This window comes from Pseudonaja textilis, chromosome 2, assembly GCF_049901715.1.
Source record: "Pseudonaja textilis isolate UNSWEBS1 chromosome 2, rPseTex1.2, whole genome shotgun sequence".
Taxonomy (NCBI): Eukaryota; Metazoa; Chordata; class Lepidosauria; order Squamata; family Elapidae; genus Pseudonaja; species Pseudonaja textilis.
In genome coordinates, this window is record NC_141991.1 from 148,536,009 (window position 1) to 148,558,144 (window position 22,136).

Sequence of the window (22,136 nt, forward strand, 5' to 3'; positions counted from 1 at the left end):
GTAAATAATGATGCAATATGCCTAGGGCAGTGGTGGCAAACTTCTGGCACAAAACAGGGGAAAAATGAAGGGACATAAAAGTGCATTTATCGTGTTTTTCTTAGAACAATTAGCTGAACTCTGCCTTATCATTATTTTAGGTAGTAAAACGTCAGTATTCAGGTTAAATGGCCATGTTGGCACTTTGCAATAAATGAGTGGGTTTTGAGTTACAGTTTAGTAACTTGGTCTCTAAAAGGTTCACCCTCACTGGTCTAGGGTATTTAGAAAGCTTTTAGCTCTCTCATTCTACCCTTTAAGGATCTATCGTCTTTATTATTAAATTCTGCAACAAGTAGAAATTCACTTAACTGAAATTATCTTTGAAAGGTAGAATAAGGATTAATGTATGCTGTCATATATATAAATCAGTAGTTCCATAACATCTTTCAGATTGAAGAATAAAAGTCATCATCTCTTAATTCTTCCATAAAAAGACTGGATACTGCTTATCAATTACTACTGCAGCTCCTTAAATTTAACTATTTAACTAATAATTTGATTAAATGCATTAAAAGAGAGGCAGCACATTACAAATATACACATTCTCAAATGTCTTAAACAAATAACTATTTTAATATCAACTATTCTGAGATTACAACCCCAAATGTACAGGCAAACAAAGTGGAACACACTCATGGAAGCAAAGAATATTCCTACCTCATACGAAAATGCACAGTGATCTTGATATCACTATCAACATAAAAGACATAATTGGGAGGGAACCAAAGTTTAGCCTCTGGGTCATAGAGTGCAAACAGACTGAAGCAGGTTGGTGTGATTCCTATTAAAAATTAAAAAATACAGAAAAATGAGAAATTCTTCAGTTATGCCATCAAATCATACTGAGCACAATCCTAGAAGTTACTTTTACTGGTTGACACCAAAGGTTACGTAGTCCCGGATCCAGCTTCTCATAGTAATCAACCAGAAAACCCAAAGCAGGACATGAACACAGCAGTCCTCTCTCTGTAACCTTCTGGTTATTGACTAGTAGCCACTGATTAATGAACTCATGGGGAATAAAACCAATTTCCTTGATTAGAACTGCCCAAATTGTTGCACAATGATTCATCTTGTGGAAACAGGTGCCATAAATAAGCTTTGTACTCTTAGAATGCAAATAGAATTAGAATTTTTAACAAATATTTTATTTTCTCTACTTGAATTTCCTGCCACTCAGCTGCACTGGATTATTTTGGGTTCTTGCAAGAAAAAGAACTTTTTATATCATATTTTATGATAGATAGGTAGATAGATAATGAGATTGGTGTGTGTCAATAACCAAACCTTTATACAAAACTTTATAAGCATATAATTAAAAGAGATTATAAACTCAAACTCATATGGTTTGCTGGGAAATATGAATGAGTATTAACCTTTTATCTACAAAAGGTAGCTTCTATTCTTCCTTCTGAGGAATCTCTTCAGGCCATAGTTTTCTAAATTATTAATCGAAAGGATATTTATCAAAAGAATAGGGGCTACACATGTCTACCACAAACAGATTTAGACAAGCCAAAACCTATTGTTTCTTACCTATCTTCTGTGCGATATCAATGCAGATCTCTTCAGCACAAGGTGTCCCTTTGATGTATGTCTGGTATTGTTCCTCTGCCTCACCCTTCCAGTGCAAAAATACCCTCAGACCCCCAGCAGGTGAAAAATGTTCCCTCTCCATGCCTGATTCACTGTGTTTTACTGCAGAGTGGCAGAGAGGCATCATGCTAATTTTCAATCCTTAGTGGAGGAAAACATAAAAACATTTAGAGAATTTGAAACATTTGCAAGAGCAAATCATTATAAGGAACCATATCTACTATAGATTACAATTATTCTCAAAATATTAAACGAACCACTACCTGGTTATCAAACAAAATTGCCTATTTCATTTATCTTAGAGAGGAACTCAAGTGCAAGGGTCGATACATTTGGGTGAATTACCTAAATACACACTCGGATAGCCAGCATGGTAAGTCTTACACATTTCCTGTTCTTCACCACAAAAGAAAAATCCATTTTTTTCTTTTTGCACACAGAACAGGAAGTTACAGAGAAAAAAATGGGTGAATATTTATCTCCTCTCTTAAAAAAAATAGGCACATTGCTATCTCAAGACGCAACATGGTATAATTGTAAAAGAATGCCTTATTCTTGTACAGCTGATGGGACCTTTCAGAGCAGGGGGCCAAACTCGATTTCATTAAGGGCCTCATCAGAGTTGTGTTTGACCTCGAGAGCTGGAGTGGGCATGGCCAACTTCATGTCACTCGTGTTGATGGTATCTGTGGTGGCCCAAGCATTCTGGTAGCAAAAGCGGCTCTTGAGCTCCATTTTCAGCTGCAACGGCCTCCTGCCACCCTCTGCCAGCGAAAATCCACAGACCGGTCCTTCACTGCTTCCAGGGTGGACCCGTAAGCCAGATCTAAGCACCCTGCAGGCCGGATCTGGTCCCTGGGCCTTGAGTTTGACATCCCTGATTTAGAGATACTATTTCTAAGTGAAACTTATCAGGTAACATCCAACTTATCCTTGGATGTTACCAGAATGAAATCACTTTTTAGTAGTGGCAACCAGATACTATTTTCTAGACTCCTACTTAAAAATTCACACTGATAAAATGAGCAATGTGATCAAAATTACCTTTACCAAATAATAGCACTCTAGCTTCCAGATTTAGTACTTTTCAACTGAAATTCTAAAAATGAACAGAATCATAGATTCTGGATTCTTATTTTCCTAGAAAAAAGATATTTCAGAAATTAGCATTAACAATAACCAATACAATATTAGTTCAAGCATCCAATCATTCAAGCCATCATGATACCTACACTTAATAAAAATGAGGATGATGAACATTAAGTCTCCCTGGCAGTTACACAAATCAGCAACAAAATATAACTTTCTTAAATAAACAAATTTGAAAATGCCACTAAATATTATTTCTTCATTAATACTGGGAAAAATAGAATTCTGTCCATAAGCTCAGCTGTTTTTGTTTCTGCCTCACCATTGAACAACACCCCCCCCCCCCAACTTCCAGTTTGGGTCTCTTCAGCGACAGACCAAAATCTGCGATCAGGTGCGGTTTCGATCTGTTCTCGCCGCTGGAGCGCCCCGATCCTTTGGATTCAGGGCTGAAGCCACCCCGTAGAGGTGGTGAAGAGGGGGGAGATTGCTGGCCGAGTGGAGGGAAGCCGCATCTCTCCTCCTTGGCTGGTCTAAACTCCCTTTCCTGAAGGTGGTTGCAGCGGTGGTCAGAAATGGCCACCTCAAAGAGGAACCCGACTGGATAAGATTGTGCAGGAGGAAGTCAAAGAGGAAAGCAGGACAGACCGGGCTAAACAACAGAGAACATTTAAGCAAGGTACCCTGAATCTAAAAGTACCTATAGGGATATTTCTGAAAGAAGATCTTTACGTGGCTAAGGAGAGAGAAAAGGAGGTTAAAAATCTTTTTTTTTTTTGCCTTTATATTGACAATTACAAATGGTATGGAAAGAAATTTATATGAATCTATTTTGACACTAATAGGCAACCTTAAGCTGAAATCTAAGTGTCAAAAGGAGAATGAAGATTTTTTCTTGGTCATTTTAAAGCCCTAAAAAAGGAGAAGAGTGGAGGCAAAAGGGTGGGACTTGGAATAATGGAAAAATGGAGTGCCACCTGGAAAAATCAGGAGGATTAACAGTGAAACTTTGAAAAGACTCCCAAGGATACATTGAAATCTTATTAAACAATACAGTAACCCACGGAAAGGAAAAGTAAAGGAAAGAAACAAGAAGGAACAGTCTGGGATCATTTGGTGATTTAAAAAAAAAGTTTTTGGCATTGGTTTTTTCTTTCTTTTTCTGTTTGACTTAAAGTCAATTGGGTGGTTGTTCAAAAGAGATCCTGAACTATGAAAAGCAAAAGGAAAAGCTTCAAGAGCAAGAAGAAGAGCGGAACAAAGAAGAAGCCATTTTTAATGATCAAATAATGCAAAATGTGGTAAAAAGGGGAAAAAGGGGGAAAGGAGTTAAAAGTTTGAGATCAAAGGCAACAGCCAAAAAGAAAAATAGTCTGAAAAAGAAGTATAATAGCAAGGAGAAGCAGAAAAGAAAACTACCGAAAGGAAAATTAGAGACAGAAGGGTATAAAAAAAGGGATGAGAAAAAAAAAAGGGGGGGGGAGATAGAAAGGGAAAGAACTTGTGAGGGACAAAAGCAGGAAATAAAGAAAAAGGGGAAACGTACTAGGATTAAAGGTATTTGCTCAGCTAGAAAACACAAGAGACAATGGCTAAATTAAGTTAAAAGTGAGGATTTTGCAAAGGTACAAAAGATAGTGTTGTGACAGTAGAATACTGTAATGAGTGAGAAATGAAATAAGTAAATAATCTATGAGATAAAACCGTATTGTTATGTAATGGTATGTTTATTTATAATTAATGCAATAATAAAGAAGTGAGGGAATCATTGTAATTGTTTCTAAAGATTGATAAAATATTGAAAAGAAATGTGAAAGATATATAAGGAAATTTATACCAGTTACTAGAATGAATTTGAATAATTATTTTGCTTATCAATAGTAAATAATTTATAAGATAAAACTGTATGGCTATCCAATGGTGTGTTTATTAATAATTAACATAATAATGAAGAAGGGAGGGAAACATTTCAATTGTTCTCAAAGATTGATAAATATTAAAAAGAAACGTGAAAGATTTACAAAACTCATACCAGTACTAGAATGAATTTGAATACCTATTTTGTTTACTAATGTTTATACAGTATATATATATAGTTTTTGCTGTTTTTAAAATTTTTGGAAAAAGAGTAATAAGATATGAAGTTGAATACATAAGATGAATATGCATATGAAATTGTATGGAAATGTGACAACCTGGAACGATGCTGTACTCAAATAAGATGTTTTATTTGTTTTGTTAAAACTCAATAAAACTTTATTAAAAAAAGAACAAACAAACCCCAGATTGGTTATAAAACAATAGAAACAACCAAAATTAAAAATTAAATTTTGTAATTTGAGTCCAGGATACTCACAAATACTTAAACTAAGCATGAAATGAGCTCATTCATATTATTAGAATCCCAAGCTCAATAGCAAAATCAGGTTTTTAGCACCTAAAGCAGGGGTGTCAAACTGGCAGTCAACAGTCTGGATGTGTCACACACAGGCCAGGCCCATCCCAGCTCCTCAAAAAAATGTTGTGATATGTCATGTGACGGCAATGTGATGCAGTGAGTTTGATACCCGTGGCCTAGAGAAAGGCCAGCAGTATCTGGGTATGTCTAATTTCAGGGGGGGATGAAGGACAGGTACCATGGAAGAAAAGATTCTCCTCCTGTGTCCCAACAGGTGACTCTCTCCTGTGAATGTGACCCAGAGCATTCCTCTCCTACTGGAAGTAACAAGAAGGGTAACCACCACTGGGTTACCCTTATAAATAAACTGGCCCCAAGCCATGAAGGGATTTCAAGGTAACTACAAAAGACTTGAATTGTACCCTAAAGCATATTGGTACCCAATGCAGCTCACTGAGTAGAGTTGCCATACGTTCTGGACAACCAGCGTCTTTAACTGCTTATGCGGCTGCATTTTGCACCAGCTGAAGCTTCTGACTGCTCTTTTAGGCAGGCTCCTGCAGAACATGTTAAAATAATCCAATCAGAAGGTGACTTAAGGCATGAGTGACTGTGAGCAGGGCCTTGCAGTCAAGGAAAGGACACAACTGTACATAACATAAAGCTTTGCAAAATTCCTCCTGCCACTGCTGCTACATGCTCATTGAACTGGAACTGTGCGTATAGGAGGACATCCCACCCCCAACTTTGTACAAGATCTGAGGCTACAGTGTAATCTCATCCAGAACAAGTGATGGAAGGTTCCCAGAATCAGGAGGCTCTAAAACCCAAAGCCAATCAGTGTTATTAGGGTTGAGCCAAAGCCTATTGTTTCCCATTCAGATCATCCCATTCTCCAGACACCAAGACATGACCTCTACAGCATGGGCCAAGTGATTGCATGGCCAAGTAATTGGATATCATCTACATGCTGATTGCATACTTGATGACATAGCATCTTCTCTAACAAGAGGAACTGTTGCACCTACCCAGCAAACTAAGATAATTAACTGCTAGATTCCATCAAGTTAAGCTTAAGGAGATCGCAACACACTTTGGTATAAACACAAATCTCACCAATCCTTTCGGTATCCAGCTATTAAGATTTTTCTGGCTTTCCTGATTTGGGATTAAGTACTGATTTAAGATAACACTTTCTATCCTTCTTGATCCAAGCTATATAAGGATTATCGATGCCGAATTAACAAGTATGGTCTGTATCTATATTCCTTAAAAATGTAAGCACTCTACCCACTGTTTTGTGCAGGGTCTGCTCTGGCTCAGACTGATAAACCTACCTCATTACTGACACTTAATACAAGCCATTCCACTGGACGCTTGTATGAGACTGCAGATGGCCCTGAATTTTGCTATCCTTCAGAGAAGACTGCTGGCTAAGCATACAGTAAGAACAGAAATGTTAGTTAATGAATTAGCATAAATAAGGAATAAGCCTCTTATTTTATTTTATGTAAATCACTTTGTGAATATATTTAACTATATAAAACTTCTTTTTAAAGTTTGAACATGTTTATTTTATCACCCCTATCATGGCATTCCTAATCTGAGGCAGACTAAGGAGGCAAATCCAGGTGTCCCTCATTAAAATTTTGTTTTTCAATGAGCTCACTATTTTGTCTGCAATACAGAGATAGTACTGTTTGTAGAGTGTTAAATACTTGTACAGCATGCCTGTCTAAAATAATTTATAATGTTGTTACACTGTCATTTGAATAAATGTACTTCTGTTTCAAGTCTATATATTTTATGATCTCAAATCTTTAGAAAAACTTTGTTTTCCATAACCTTTTTTTTTCTTGCTCATAAGAACTGCTTGGCTGAATCAATCCAAAGACTCATCTGAGAAAACAATTCAAACAGTAGGCATATATATATCTGCAAATAGGGATTTTTTAAGGCTACCTAATCTATAGTCATTGACAGATATCTAAACCTTGATTTCTTTACTTTTTGAAACGTAAACATTAAAGCTAAAAGTAAAATATAGGAAGAAGTTATTCAAATTAATAGCCATCATCTTGGAAGTTTATGTGGTTGCTAAAAGTAAACACTGACTGAGTGGCAATATCATCACTTAATTGTAAAATTATATTTTTCCAGAATTAAAAATAAATTTTTAAAACTGTCAAACATTTACACATTTAAAGGACGGCTGGTTTCTTCGCCATCCCTTGCTTTGTGGTAGTGCAATATTTTCGTTAGAGGAAACACCCCGCCTTCAGCAATTTCACGGTTTCGAACTCCCTCGCCGCCCCATTTTTACGAGTTAGTAGATGGAGGAACATGCCCACCCTACCACATACATAGACTGAGGCTCCGTATCAGCAAATGACAGCTGGCGGAAACTTGACAGACCTTCTCCCTCGTCGGTTCCTCAGGCATTTAGTTCAAACCCCCCCTTTTCTAAAGTCATTTCAGCCTCTCTCGGCGCCCCCGTCATTCCGGACTTCTCGCACCCTCGGCGCGCCATTTCCTCCAGAGCCACCCGTCAGCTCCTCTGTTCTCCCGGCCCCACCACTAGGTCCGCGCAGTCTCCACGTGCCAAGTCCCCCGGCCCAACCGCTACCTACCTCACAGGCAGCAGGAGGAGGGTGGGCGGGGGGGAGGATGGGAAGCCCACCGCTACTTTCACGCCGCTACACCGGCGGCGGCCAAAACAATCTCCATAAAACCAAAAAGAAGCAGCTGTCTGTCTGGCTTGCGAAACCAAGACAAACCTTATTATTGGCTTCATGAGACAACTTCTCTCATTGGCTCGTCTTCTGCCCCCCCCCCTCCTTCCCCCTATCAGGCTACGCCGCAAAGTTAAAGTCGGCCCACCTTGGAGGCGCGTGATTGGAAGCTTGAAAGACGATTGGCGTCCCCAAGTGCGCGAAGGGCTCTGCATTTAGCCCCGCGTGCTACTGTCCTCCGCCCAGCCCTGATGGCTAGCTTGGACGCCTCGCTTGTTTTGGTGGCCGCCCGCCCGCCCGCTGAGCTACTGCGTCGCTGGAAGAAAGAGGCAGTCTCCAAGCACTGCAGCCTGAAGGCCCAGGCGAGCTTATAAGGGCGCGATCCGAAAGAAGCCACAGGGTTAGTTTCAATGTATACGGTATACTGGCTGAAATAACCAGACTGGCGTGCATTCCTGTGTCTCCAAGCAAGGAGGTTGGAGGCTCGTGAATGCACGCTGGTCTGGCGTCTCAGAAAGCGGGTGTTTCCCCCTCCCCGCCCTTTTCTGGATTTTCGATCCTTCCTGAATGGGAAGGATCCGCATTCTGCATCAAGTAAACTGTAAAGAAAATTAAGCAGTCTGGCAGCGAAAATCGTTCCTCGTACATGAGCCCCCTCTCCTGGATTTTCTCTGCCAGACTGCTTAATTTGTTTATACATATTGTTTGAACCATAATATTTTTACTACTTGAGCAATACCAGCTTATTTTTGTGATATTTTTGCCTTGTCCCAGCTATTGGCTTATCTTTTATATATTTTCCTTTTTCGTTCGATTCTAATTATCGCCTATATTCCTTATTCTGTAATAATAATCTGGTGGTTGCAGTAATACATTGTAAAACTTTGCATTCTTTATTATGTGGCCTCTTGCTTGTGTGGGAAGAAATATCCATTGGTTCAGTTCCAAGTCGGGAGAAAGGCACTGGAGATAAACTAGATTGGGAAAATGGTTTAATGATGAAGCAGAACCACATGGGTTCTGGGCAATTGATCACATGGAGTTAAGGGTGGTTTATTTCTCTTGGGCTTTGCACTTGAACTTCCTGTTCTGTATTCTATGTATTCTATTCCCATGGGGCCATGTAGGGGTCATAACTGGCTCTATAGGCAAAGAACAAATCCTAGGCATTTGTCTAAGTTTGGTTGAAGTTTCTGAGAGTGATGCAGTGAAAGGGCTTGTGTTCTGAAAGACTGTTGGGCCATTCCTATTGTGGCTTAATGGCTTTTCCCTGTGTTGGATCTTAAGTGAGGGCTGCTAACCCTACCATTCTGCCTTTGTTTCAAAATACCCTGTCTTGAATAGATTACCAAATCTGCATTTCTAAAAGGTAACCTCCTCAGTTTGGGTTCTGAATAGGCTGTCCCAATCTTTGTTAATGGGCACAAAATATCTGCTGGGGCTATTAAGAAAGTTGGGGGTTGCTTTCTGCCTCTAAAAAAACCATGTTTCTCCATTTCTCCCTTTGGGAAATATAATATTCTGCCCTTTTTTTAATATTCCTTAAAGTATTTCATTCTGCTGGGCGGGTGTGGCTTCCCACACTTGGTTATTGATGCATGCACAATATCCTCTGATCTTCAATTAAGGGTATTAATGTCTGTAAATATTTTTATAATATATTAAAACATTTTTTATTTTTTTCTGCAGTAGCCCTTAAACGGACAAAAAGGCAACAGAGTCTGACAGATTTTTTCAACAAGAAACCAGTTGTATCAGAATTGGCCATGGATGCTACAAAACAGTCACAAGCACAACCACTCCAACTTGAAGAAAGCAGCAAGATGAATGAAAACCATTTACGTATTACTTGTAGAGTATTCAATATAGTTTACAGTGTGGCACAAAGATGTAGACCACTTTCTGACGTAGAAAGTAACATAGAATTGCACATTAAAAATGGACTAGATCTGGGAATAGGATTGCATTCACGTGAAACTGCAGTGAAAATAGTTGATTTCATTGCAAAAGAAATGAAAACCAAATTGTTTACTAAAATTATTGAAAAGAATCTGAAAATATGTTTGATTATTGATGAAGCTCCAATGATTGCTTGCAAGCCAGTTGTGATACTTTTCGTAAAAGTTGAGGATTCAGTTTTCTCACCAACAATTTTCCTTGAGCTAGTTGAATTGGAAAAACAAGATGCAGAGACAATATGTTCTTCAGTTATGGAAAGTTTAAATAATGTTGGACTTACTAAGAACTACCTAGAAAAAAACTTAATAGGATTTTGCTCCGATGGTGCCAGCGTTATGCTTGGGAGAAAATCTGGAATGAGCACTAGGATAGCAAAGGAGTTTCCAAACATCATAATATGGCACTGTTTAAACCATCGCCTCCCTCTTGTTTTAGATGATTCAATAAAGGAAATAAAGGAAGTAAATCACTTTAAAATATTTATTGATAAGATATATGCTATTTTTCATTGCTCTTATAAGAACCAAATTGAACTTTGCGAAATATCCGACCAACTTGAAATTGAAATGATAAACATTGGTACGGTTTTGGGAACAAGATGGGCTGCCTGTAGTTTAAGGTTAACACTAGCTGTGTGGCATGCTTATCCAGCACTACATCATTATTTTTGTTCAAATGAAAAGTACTTGGGTATGGCTGCCCGTCTTGAAAATATATATTTTATAACAGATTTGGCATTGATGATTGATATTTTAAATGAGATTTCTCTTCTTTCGAATGCACTGAAAGCAAGTAAGATAGACATAATAAGGGCTGAAAAACTTGTGCTAAGATCTATTACAGCATTTCAAATGCTTATAAAGAAAAAGGGTATATATGAAAAAAAAGTTGATGAATTAATTACTTCAGAAACCTTCAAAAATATAAAATTTGTAGAAAATCATCAATTTGTCGGGCTTCCTCGGGAAAGACTTTTAGAAAACATTGTAACAAATTTGCAAAAAAGACTAATGGATTGTGAACATTTAAAAGGAAGTTGTAGCCAATTTCATGATAGGAGTAAATTACAATTTCTCCATTTTTTGGAGCCAGATTACTGGAATGTTAAAGAAGTACTAGTTCCATGGAAAGCAGCTGAAGAACAATTGCTGGTGTTTAATGATATTTTTCATTACCAAATTGATATTAATGATTATCGAGATTTTGTGAGAAACATTTTAAAAAATTCCCAGAACTATGCAATTCCTGAAAGTGTTCAAAAAGCTAAAAATATTGTCAGAACAATTGCTGTAAGTTCAGCAGAAGCAGAAAATGTTTTTTCCAGGATGAACATAATATGTTCAGAAATGACAAATTGTCTAACTGTTTCTAATGTATCAAACACGATAACTATTAGTCAAATCGGCCTACCTCTAGGGGAATGGGATCCTACTCCTACAGTGAAAAAATGGTTAAGGATAAATCACACAGATGCTGCTTGGATTGCAAGTGAGGACGCCAATCAAGAAGCAATATGACAATATTTCACATAAGTTTTATTGTTTGTCAGTTATGTAATATTTTTCCTTAATATTTTAAAACTTATAACAGTATAGTTTTGTGTACCTCTTTTATTCTTAAGTATTAAATGCATGAAGCTATAAACTACCTTTGGATATATCTTTTTTTATATTTAAAAAGGTCGTTAGGGCAGAGAACCGATAGTTATAGTATACCCTCTATAATTCCTATATACCATATACCTGCATATATCTCCCTATATACCAATGACTGCATCTCAAGCAATCTGTTAAAATACTGAAATTTGTAGATGATGCAACAGTGATTAGTCTCATTCGAGACAATGACGAATCCACAAACAGATGGGAGGTTGTACAACTTGCCTGGAACAATCAAACTGAACACTCAAAACCGTAGAAATGGTGGTAGACTTTAGAAGAAACCCTCCCATACTATCACCTCTTACAATACTAGGCAACACAGTATCAACAGTATAGAACTTGAAATTTCAAGGTTCTATTATATCACAAGCCCAAAAATGGACACCTAATATCAAAAACGCCATCAAAAAAGCACAACAAAGAATGTTCTTTCTGTGCCAACTCAGAAAGCTCAAACTGCCCATGGAGCTGCTGGTACAGTTCCACAGAGGAATTATTGAGTCTCATCTGCACCTGTATAACTCTGGTTTTGCAACCCAAAAAGGTAGACACAGGCTTCAGAGAGTAATTAGGACTGCAGAAAAAAAAATTACTACCAACCTGCCTTCCATTGAGGACCTGAATACAGCACAGGTCAAAAAGGGCTGTGAACATATTTACAGACCCCTCACATCCTGGACATCCTACCCTCAAAACTATAGAGCGTTGCACACCAGAACAACTAGACACAAGAACAGTTTTTTTCCCCGAACACCATCACTTTGCTAAACAAATAATTCCCTCAACACTGTCAAACTATTTACTAAGTCTGCATTACTATTGCTATTAATCCACCCATCCTTCCTTTCACCCATCTCCTCCTACTTATGACTGTATGACTAACCTTGTTGCTTGTATCCTAATGATTTTTATTGACTTTCCTAGTACGATTTGACTGCTTATTGTACCCTATGACTATTATTAGACTCAAAAGGGCTGTTGTATCTTTTGACTCTTGATGAATGTCTCTTTTATGTACACTGAGCATACGTACTAAGACAAATTTCTTGTGTGTCCAATCACACTTAGCCAATAAAGAATTCTATCTATTCTATTATCACTGTTCATGATTGCAATATAATGTATTACCTAAAGTGTAAATTAGCAATCTTTACATCCATTAGATTAGATAGGACAAAAGAATCCATTAGATTAATAGTTGAAAGGGACCTTGTAGGTCATCTAGTCCAATCCCCTGCCCAAGCAGAAGACCCTACACCATTTCTGATAGATGGCAGTCCAGTCTCTTGAAAGCTTCCAGTAATGAAGCTCCCATAATTTCTGAAGGCAAACTGCTCCATTGGTTGATTGTTCTATCAGAAAATGTCTCCTTATTTCCAGGTTGAAACTCCTTGATCAGTTTCCATCCATTATTCCTTGTCTGGCCTTAGGTGCTCTGGAAAATAGCTTTACCCCCCTCCTCTTTGTGGCAGCCCCTCAAATATTGGAACATTGCTATCATGTCTCCCCTGGTCCTCTTCACTAGACTAGCCATGCCCAGTTCCTGTAACCGTTCTTCATATGTTTTAGCTTCCAGTCCCCTGACCATCTTTGTTGCTCTTCTCTGTATTCAACATCTTTTTTATAGTGTGATGACCAAAACTGGATGCAGTACTCTAGCTGTGGTCTAGCTAAGGCGTTATAGAGTGATATGAGTACCTCCCTTGATTGTATCCTCTGTTAATGCAACTTAGGATTGCATTGGCTTTTTTAGCTGCCGCCTCACACTGCTGGCTCATATTTAATTGGCTGTCCACTAAGACTCCAAGATCTCTTTCACAGTTACTGCTATTAAGCCTAGTTTCACCCAGTCTATATGTGTACTTTTGGTTTTTCTTGCCTAACTACTTTTAACTACTTTTTTTCTACATTGAATTTCATTTTGTTAGAATGTCAAAAACAATTTCAGAATAAATTCACCATGCAAATAATAGACGGCATCAGGTGATGTTTAGAATATGCTTCCCTTACCGAAAATAGCTCAGGGATGGAGGAATGGAGTTGAGCCCTCCACTTTTCATTGCAGAATTGGTTGTCAAATTCTTTGAATGGTCTGGCCACAGGACCCAATACCGAAATCAATACATAGGAGGAGGATGGAATAGAATTGATTCAGTGGCTGAAACCCAAGTAATCAGATATTTTTAGAATAAGCTGGAATCTGTCCACCGAATGAAATCTGATGTATCCAATCCTAAGCAGCACAGTATTTAGGTAACCCCATATCTAATATCAAAGGAGGAGTGCTGTCTACAGAAATCTTAACAACCTGAAGGCAGTGTGACCATAATCTTGATCCAAGGGGTGGGTGGGACTTGCCCATGCAGTTCATAATAAGAAATTTTACCTGTGCAGTAGTAGGTTTCAGCATATCTGAACAATATAGATGCTTGAATAGAAGCAGCGATGCAATAAGAAACACCAACATAAAGATAAGCAAACTTTGTTCTATTTGTACTTCAGCAGTCATTAAGATTGAAACAACTATGAACATTGTTATGAGATGGGCAACCATTAAACAAACAAACATTGCCTTGCATAACTCCTTAAACCAAACTGCATTCAGATGTCAAATGGAAAACCTTGCCAACTATTTGTAACTGTTTATGCAGCAATTTAGTATTCACAACCCTTTCTTTGCATTTTGTTTAATAATCCTTACAAACAGCCATTCAAAGAAAAACATTGCAGATGAAGAGATCTGAGGCCAATATTTAACAGTTGGCTTAAAGCTACTGAAAATGAAAGCTAGGGTAAGAAGAAACTTGATACATTTTTATTCATGTAGTGATTAGTTACTATCTGAGCTCAGATTTATTTATTTATAAACTCCCTTTATTATTTGTATAAGTACTTCAAGATGGTGAATGCATACAATACTCCTTTCTTCTCCTAGTTTCCACAAAAGAGGAACAACAATTCTGACGTGAATTGGAAGAGAATGACTGGCCCAAAGCTAACAAGCCAGCTTTCATACCTAAGGTGGGATTAGAACTCACTGTCTCCTAGTTCCTAACCTAGTGCCTTAACTACTAGACCAAATTGGCTTTTAGATGCTGTCAGGATTTGCAGAAATCATATTTACTTAGTTACCAAGTGCTACTACTTATCTAAAGTTTTTAAATTAAATCAAGTATAATTCTCTGTTATTCTGCCTGTCTTTTGGAATAAATTTAGATTATTACAAAGAGCTTTTTGATTATGACATACAAGATGCTGCTTCTACATCATACAATTCATGTGGTTGGAAAGGGAACACAGAACAGTCAATAGAGGGCATTTGTGTAGGAAACTATAAAAACACTGGGAACAGATTCAAGAGAACAAGATCTTAGTTGAGATGACTCCGAGCCAAAAATGCCTGAAAACAAAGCAAACACAAACTTGGAAAAGAATGACTGCTCTACATAGCTGAGTAAACTTACACACTTAAAAAGATTGTGTTGCATAGTTAGACAATGAGAAACGTATTATTCCAAAGGCGGGCATGGATCCTTGATATAAATTATAAACATTTCAAAGAGGAGGTGCTGGTTTTAACATACATACATACTGTACATATCCTCAAACTACTCCATTCCGTAAGAAGCATAATGTAGACCACAGAAAAGCAATATGAAATAGTAGGTTCAAGAAATTAAAGGCATGAGAGAGGAGAAAGGAAACAAAGCCAAAGCTAAAACTACACTAACACTACCCACTGTCTTTGCAAACCATCCTTGCTTATCAGAGGTGGCATTCAGCAGGTTCTGACCAGTTCTGGAGAACCGGTAGTGGAAATTTTGAGAAGTTCAGAGAACCAGCAAATACCACCTCTGACTAGAGATTTTACAGTATCCTTCCCCTGTCATCCCCACCAAGCCATCCCCACAGAACCGGTAGTAAAAAAATTTGAATCTTACCACTGTTGCTCACCAGTTTTTTATATTGCCTTTTAAATCTTCATCTTGTTCCACCATACAGTACAATCCAATCACTCTTCCTTCCTATGTATGTTTTGAAATTGTAATTTATCCTCATCTATTCCCAGTGCCACTCTTTTTCATAACTTGTTTTGTTTATTGATATAATTTCATTTTCGCTGAATTAAATTCAAACATTTAGGACCTGTTTCTCATAGAAGTTCTAGTAATATCAGTCTGTTTAATAATATTTGTAATATACCAAATCAGTTTATGTGCTTTAAGTAGAATAACTCGGCTCTTGCAGTGTGTCTATAAGCGGTTGCCCTTGAAAACCGCTCAGATGCTTCCACTGATTCAGAAAGCAGGGGTATGGGCAGTAGTGGGCATGACTTGTTATGTCCAGCTGACATTTCTGCTCTATAAGGTGCACTGGCTCCCAGTTTGCTTGCAGGTGTGATTCAGAATGCTAATTATAAACTACAAAGCCATCCGTGGCATAGGGCCTCTCTGTCTGAGTGATCAGTTATCTCTTAGAGTTTCTGTTCAGCCAGAATTTGGACTGCTTTGGATCCCTCCAGTTAAATGCTATGATGTTTTGGAATTGATAAAATGTGCCTCTTCAGTTGTAACACCTGCCCTGTGGAATAAGATTCTCCCTCAAATCCCACCTGATTGCATTCTGGAAGGCTTAAAAACCTAATTGATCTCCCAGATCTTGAATTGTAGTCTTTGTAGGCAAATTATGTTTGCCTATGTTTTAAATTGCTGATTGGATTTATTATTTTCCTTTTTATTTTTCTTCATTATCTTTTTTTCTCCATTTTTTATTATATTGTGCGCTGCTCAGAGTCATTTCAGAGATGGGCAGTGCCTAAATTAAATAATTACATTCTAAAAGTTTACTTCCTGTTCTTACATATTTAAGTTTGCTTGCTTTAACTATTTCTGGGAATGTACATATTTCTGTTCATTAGGTCAGAAGACAGTTTCCACAAATCTGACGTATTAATATAAGCAACAGTAGCAAAATCTTGACAACCTGACTACATTTTCTCTTCCTTCTTATGATATAATGAATTAGAGAGGTAAATCTGAGCACTTTTGTCACACATTGTACAACTTTTCTTGCCATAGTTGTTAAGTGGCAAGGCTACTAGGATTAGTGAGAATATATGAAAATACAAAGATATTTCCTATGTTTTCATATACATAACTGTATAAGAGTGTAAGCTAAGAGTCTACTATAGCGGGGGTCCCCAACCACCAGTCCCCGGACCAGTACCGGTCCATGGATAATTTTTTACCGGGCCGCAAAACTTGGGCGCCACCATCTTGTTTCGATGGCGCTTCCGGGTTTTCGGTTGCTTCCGGGCTTTCGGTTGGAAAGTGCTTCTGGGTTTTCAGTTGGAAAGCGGCATTTGGGTGCTCGCGCCTTAGTTTTATCGAAGGGGGGGGCTTCGAATGAAGAGCCGTCCCGATGGCGGTGGAGTCTCGTGTTACTCAGGTACCGGTCTGTGGAAGAATAAATAATCATGAAACCGGTCCCTGGTTCAAAAAAGGTTGGGAGCCACTGTACTATAGCACTAACTGCCTTAATTGACAGCATCCACATTCCCAGTGTGGTAATAACACCAATTCAAAAGACAGGAAGAATTGTTAGGTTTATGAAATTCAGTTAAAATCTGTCTCAGCAAGGCATCAAGAATTATGAAAATTGATGTATTCCATCATATTATATTAATTTGTTATTCAGTTATATTAACTGAATTATTTATAGATTATAATGTAATCCAGTTTTTACATATTGCGTTTTTTGTGACCATGCTCATTTAGTCAGCTATTTATTTATTTATTTATTTATTTATTTATTTATTTATTTATTCATTTATTCATTTATTTATTTATTTTTCTCCAGAAACTTATAAATTGCACATCTTCCATAGATGGCAAAACAAGCGCACAACTCTCAGGAGGATCAGTTTTACAATACTGATGCAACTTACAATAGAAGGGGAATAAAACACAAATGGAAAGGTGAAATCTTTCGTAGTTATTTTGATCTATCTAGTGAAAATTCTAGGGCTCTTAATTCCTCTCAGGATTTTGGCAACCTAGAAGGAAAATACAAGTTTTGGCAATGTAAGGAGAGCTCCTTTATAATTAAGTAGAAAAACTTTTTAGAAGTGGCAGCAGCATTGGAAATATCTATTGTATTCTTGTTAAAGCATATTAGAAATGATGGGATTTGACAAGTATCTCCAATTCACAGACAACCTTTGTGGTTTTTCCAAATTATATTATTGATTTTTCAAGTTATACACTTGTCTTTTCCCTTAATGGGTTTGCTTCAGACAATTAGATGGAGTTGGATCTCATGGCCTTGAGTTAATTAATTCTGCCTAAGGAGTATTTATTTTTTATCTTGACAAGGAAAAAAATTAAGAGGCTTTGTCCTGGAAAGAGATTAGGTTCATTAGGTGGGGGAAATTATGGGAATTGGACCCAGTCTATGTCACTTTGATGTCCTAAAAATACATTTTCTTTTCATTTCAGCCATAATATAGTTCTGCAGAGGTAGTTTTCCGCTTCCTGAAAGGCCTGTCCCAGTCAAGCCCTACTCTGTGGGGTTCTTCAATGCTCTGCCCATACCCCACCCAATGTTAATATCTACATGAAGCCATTGTAGGAGGTCATCTGTCAGTTTGGGATCAGGTATTATCAATATGCCAGATAATATCCAGCTAGATATCTCTGGCTGTGGCCTGTCAAGGTTTTTTTCTGCAATGTCTGAAGGCTATGAGAGTCTGGATGGTGAAGAAAAGGTTGTGGCTCAACCCTGCCAAAATTGAGTAGTTACTGTTTTGGGGAGCCCCAAATCCAGGAGTTGCAGTTTGCATCTATGGTTTTGGATGGAGTGGCACTACGGCCATTCATACTTGGTACACAATCTGTTTTTTGTTTTCTTGTACTTGTTGGAAGAAATATCCTTCTGGGTTCAGTTCAAAGTGGGGAAAAAGGCACTGGAGACATGGAGGCTGTTTGGAAAGATGGCTTAATGGTGGGCAGGATCACATGCCTGGGAGCTCTTGGGGGGAAAAGGGAAGAAATGCTGAGAGTCCCTGGGTTTTATGCCCTCTGTTGCAGAGGTGGTATTCAGCAGGTTCTGACCGGTTCTGGAGAACCGGTAGTGGAAATTTTGAGTAGTTCGGAGAACTAGCAAATACCACCTCTAACTGGAGATTTTACAGTATCCTTCCCCTGCCACGCCCACCAAGCCATGCCCACAGAACCAGTAGTTAAAAAAAAAAAGAATCCCACCACTGCTCTGTTGGGATTTGAATTTGAGCTTGTATTCTGGTTGTCAGACTCCCATGGGGCCATGCAGGGGCAACGCTGTAGGCTGTCCTGAGTTCCAGGCTTAGTTGAGCCTTGCTGGATGATGATGTAAAGAAAGGGCTTTGGGCATTTCCTATTATGAATCTACCTGGAGGAGATAGATCTTTAGTTATATAGAATAGACTGGCTCAGGCCCATTGACAAAGGTGGGTGGGGTAGGAGCTGAGTTTCTGCCTCTCTGAGTTTCTATTTCTCTTTTAGAGGAAATATTCTGTCTTTTTAGTATATCTTAAAATATTTTATTTTTCTAGGAGGGGTGGGTTATAACTTCCAACATAGCCTAGCTTCACCTTCTGCTTCCTGTCTGTTAGGAAGCTTATGATCCACTTACAAGTGTGTTTAGGTGCCACTAGTTGGTTTAACTTACTTAGAAGAGTGTCTGGAATGATGGTATTGAATGCTGAACTGAAGTCTACAAAGAAAGACTTCTTCTGTTGACAGTTGCTCCAATTTTTAGACCAGGACACCCTGCCCATGGTCACTCAGACTTTAGTCAGCTCCTCATTAGTATTGTGGCCTGCCAGCTGACCTGGCAGAAGACTCCCACAATGAGGAGGTTGAGGAGGAACTTGGGCCAATTCTGGAGCCTGGGAAAGGCTCTGATGGATGCTCTGCGTGGGAAGCAGAGATAGAGCCAAGGCCGTCTGACATTTCCCAGCCACCAGAGAGGCAGCTGCCTTCGGAGGCTGAGACAAGTAGGGGAGAACAGCTGGGGCCTGTTCCAGATGCATGGATGCACAGAGCTTTGAGGAGAACAACTGAGCACCAGGCCCCTTCCTGGCTGGGGAATAAATAGAAGGAGAGGGGGAGTGGTTGTGGGAGACAACTGTTTGGATTTCTGTCAGAAGATTTGCTCATCGGGCCTCAGCCGCTGCTTGCAAGAATTTTATTTATTTTTATAAATTAATTTATTTGATTTGTCAATCGCTTACAAGATAATAGGTATAAATATAAACATGAGTAAGAATACAGGAAATAGGTATGAATAAATGGGGATAATAGGACAGGGATGGTAGGCACAATTGTGCATTTATGCATGCCCCTTACAGACCTCTTAGGAATGGGGTGAGGTCAATAGTGGATAGTTTTATGTTAAAGGAGGTTAGAGGATGTAACAACAGAGTCAGGTAGTGCATTCCAGGCATTGGCCGCTCTGTTGCTTAAGTCATACTTTCTGCAATCAAGTTTGGAGCAGTTTACATTGAGTTTGTATCTGTTGTGTGCTCTTGTATTGTTGTGGTTGAAGCTGAAGTAGTCATTGACTGGTAGGACATTGTAGCAGTTAATTTTGTGTGCGGCTGCGAAGTTCAAGGTTGTCCAAGCCCAAAATCTCAAGCCTGGTGATATAGGGTATTCTGTTGTGAGTAGAGGAGTGTAGTACTCTTCTCATAAAATAATTCTCAATTGTATTAATGTCCAATATACAGTGTGGATTTACAGCTTTGTGGCTGGAAGCTCTCGGGTTGGCATTTATCCCAAGGAACTGATAAGGTCTGTACTTCACTTAACCCTTGGAAGGATTATTGCCTGGACTTTTCCATCTGCGAATGACAATAATTCAGAGTAGCTAAATAAAGAGGGATTTTTCGGGACCAGGAGCCTGTTTATTGTTTCTGCTAAGGCACAGTCAGAACAATTACATTATTGCAACATGTTTTATATGGTGATGTCCTCTGAAGCTTCAATTGATCTGGAACACAAAGTTGGTAATTATGCACATCATATTATGCCCATGTAACACTCCTGCTCCATTAACTGCACTGGCTCCTGATACAAGATGCTGGTGATTACCTTTAAACTTGCTTGAGCAGGGAGTTGGACTAGAAGACCTCAAAAGTCCCTTCCAAATGTTATTCTGAACAGGACTGTTTCAGAAGGATATCTGCCTGCATCACACATTCCCACAGGAAGGGCACACTCCAATCTTTTAAATTTTATCATCTTATGGGAGCTAGGAAATGTGCCTTTTCTGTCTGGAATGATCTATTCCACCAAAACCAACACCACCATGCCGATATACAACAGGTCCCAGTTCTTTTGGGAAAGCCCTAAAGACTGGGTCCTTCCCTGTGGCATTAGGGGATGGTTGAGTGGGAATTCCCTCTGTCAGTTTTACTGTGTACTGTGTACATTTTTTACATGATATGATTGTTGATTCTGATGTAGATGGTTTTTCTTTTTTGATTTATTGTATGCTGCCTAGAGTCACACTGTCTGATTTGGGCAGGTTGTAAATCTATAAATAAATACATCTTTCAGAATTGATTCTAGTATGACTTCATATTTTCCCCAGGAGTTATAAAATGTTTGAACATAAGAGTTCAGTTTTTCCTGATTGCTCCCATGTAACTAAATAATGGAAGATTTGATTTGCTTTGGTTCTCACACTTTAAATGTGTGGAAAAGGCAATGGGCTGGCAAATTTATATAACACTAAAGAATCTTGAGTAATATTTTAGTTAAGGGTTGTTGTTCCTCACTCTGGTTTAGTAAACAAATTAAGATATCACCCAAAAAAGGTCTTTTGGGACAAAAATATAAAAGATTGCTATTTAAAATGCATATTTTTCCATATTGGTTGTTCTGTAATATTTGTTTATGTTACTTTTATTTTCAATTATTTTGTTGATATATTAACTAAAAAAGGGGGGTTTGGTGTGGTAATATATCTTATTCATCATTTTCTGTAAGTCCTTCGTACAGCTAATGCATAGATCTGGGGATCTACAAACACTCCTCATGGGGGCAGTATTCGCCTTTGTAATGGGTGTTTCGTCCTGTTTTGATTTGCAAAGCTTAGAAGGAACCAGGAATGTAGGTGAAGGTTCATTTCCCATGGGACTTTCCGTGCCTAGATATTCTCATGGGACTTTCCACAGTATATTATCACCCTGCTGAGGTAATGTTGAGGTCATTGTTTTGATTTTGTACTTGCATTTTCTTTCAATAAAAGCTGGTACCTGGGTTCTCTCAGGGCTGGCATTTGCTCAGACGGTTCCCTGCGTCTCATTTCAAGTGCCAGACCACCACAAGTGGTGACCCCGACGTGATAGTTTGGAAGAGCTATACGTTCCGACGTGATAGCTTGGAAAGGCTATACGTTTCCTGCATCCTATACTCATCATCGTGGACATCAACTGGGCCCTCATCTTCTTCGCTGGACGGAGATAGATTCTTTTCGTGAGTATGGGGGGAGATCTCTCGAAGGCTCAGACAGGGCACATCAGGGAATTGAGAGGGATCATAGGGAATAGTTTTAAGTTTGGAGTTCATAGTAGAGGACATGCCGTAGGAAAGAAAGAAATTGAGGACTTATTAC

General features: G+C 38.5%; 1 protein-coding gene and 1 pseudogene across 5 annotated transcripts in view; one reads left to right on the forward strand and one right to left on the reverse strand.

Annotated features, from left to right (window-relative positions):
• TYK2 (tyrosine kinase 2) overlaps positions 1–7,898 on the reverse strand; it is a 44,055-nt gene extending 36,157 nt beyond the window's left edge. The window contains exons 1-3 of one of the 3 annotated variants that reach the window (XM_026711547.2): positions 7,756–7,898; positions 1,579–1,779; positions 700–823 (exon numbers count right to left, since the gene is read on the reverse strand). In XM_026711547.2, the coding sequence (XP_026567332.1) occupies positions 700–823; positions 1,579–1,765 (311 nt within the window). In that variant the 5' untranslated portion in view covers positions 1,766–1,779; positions 7,756–7,898. Of the gene's footprint in view, positions 1–699; positions 824–1,578; positions 1,780–7,488; positions 7,555–7,755 lie in introns of those variants that run through there. The other 2 variants (XM_087925848.1, XM_026711549.2) reach the window with 2 other exon arrangements.
• Positions 7,899–8,091: 193 nt separating this feature from the next.
• On the forward strand, positions 8,092–11,463 carry LOC113443368 (E3 SUMO-protein ligase KIAA1586 pseudogene; annotated as a pseudogene). Of its 2 annotated transcripts, none has more exons than XR_015741998.1 (2): positions 8,092–8,257; positions 9,550–11,463. The product of XR_015741998.1 is annotated as an E3 SUMO-protein ligase KIAA1586 pseudogene, transcript variant X2 (transcript). The 2 variants fall into 2 exon arrangements; XR_015741997.1 differs by having other exon boundaries at positions 8,112–8,257; positions 9,547–11,463.
• Positions 11,464–22,136: the final 10,673 nt, after the last annotated feature.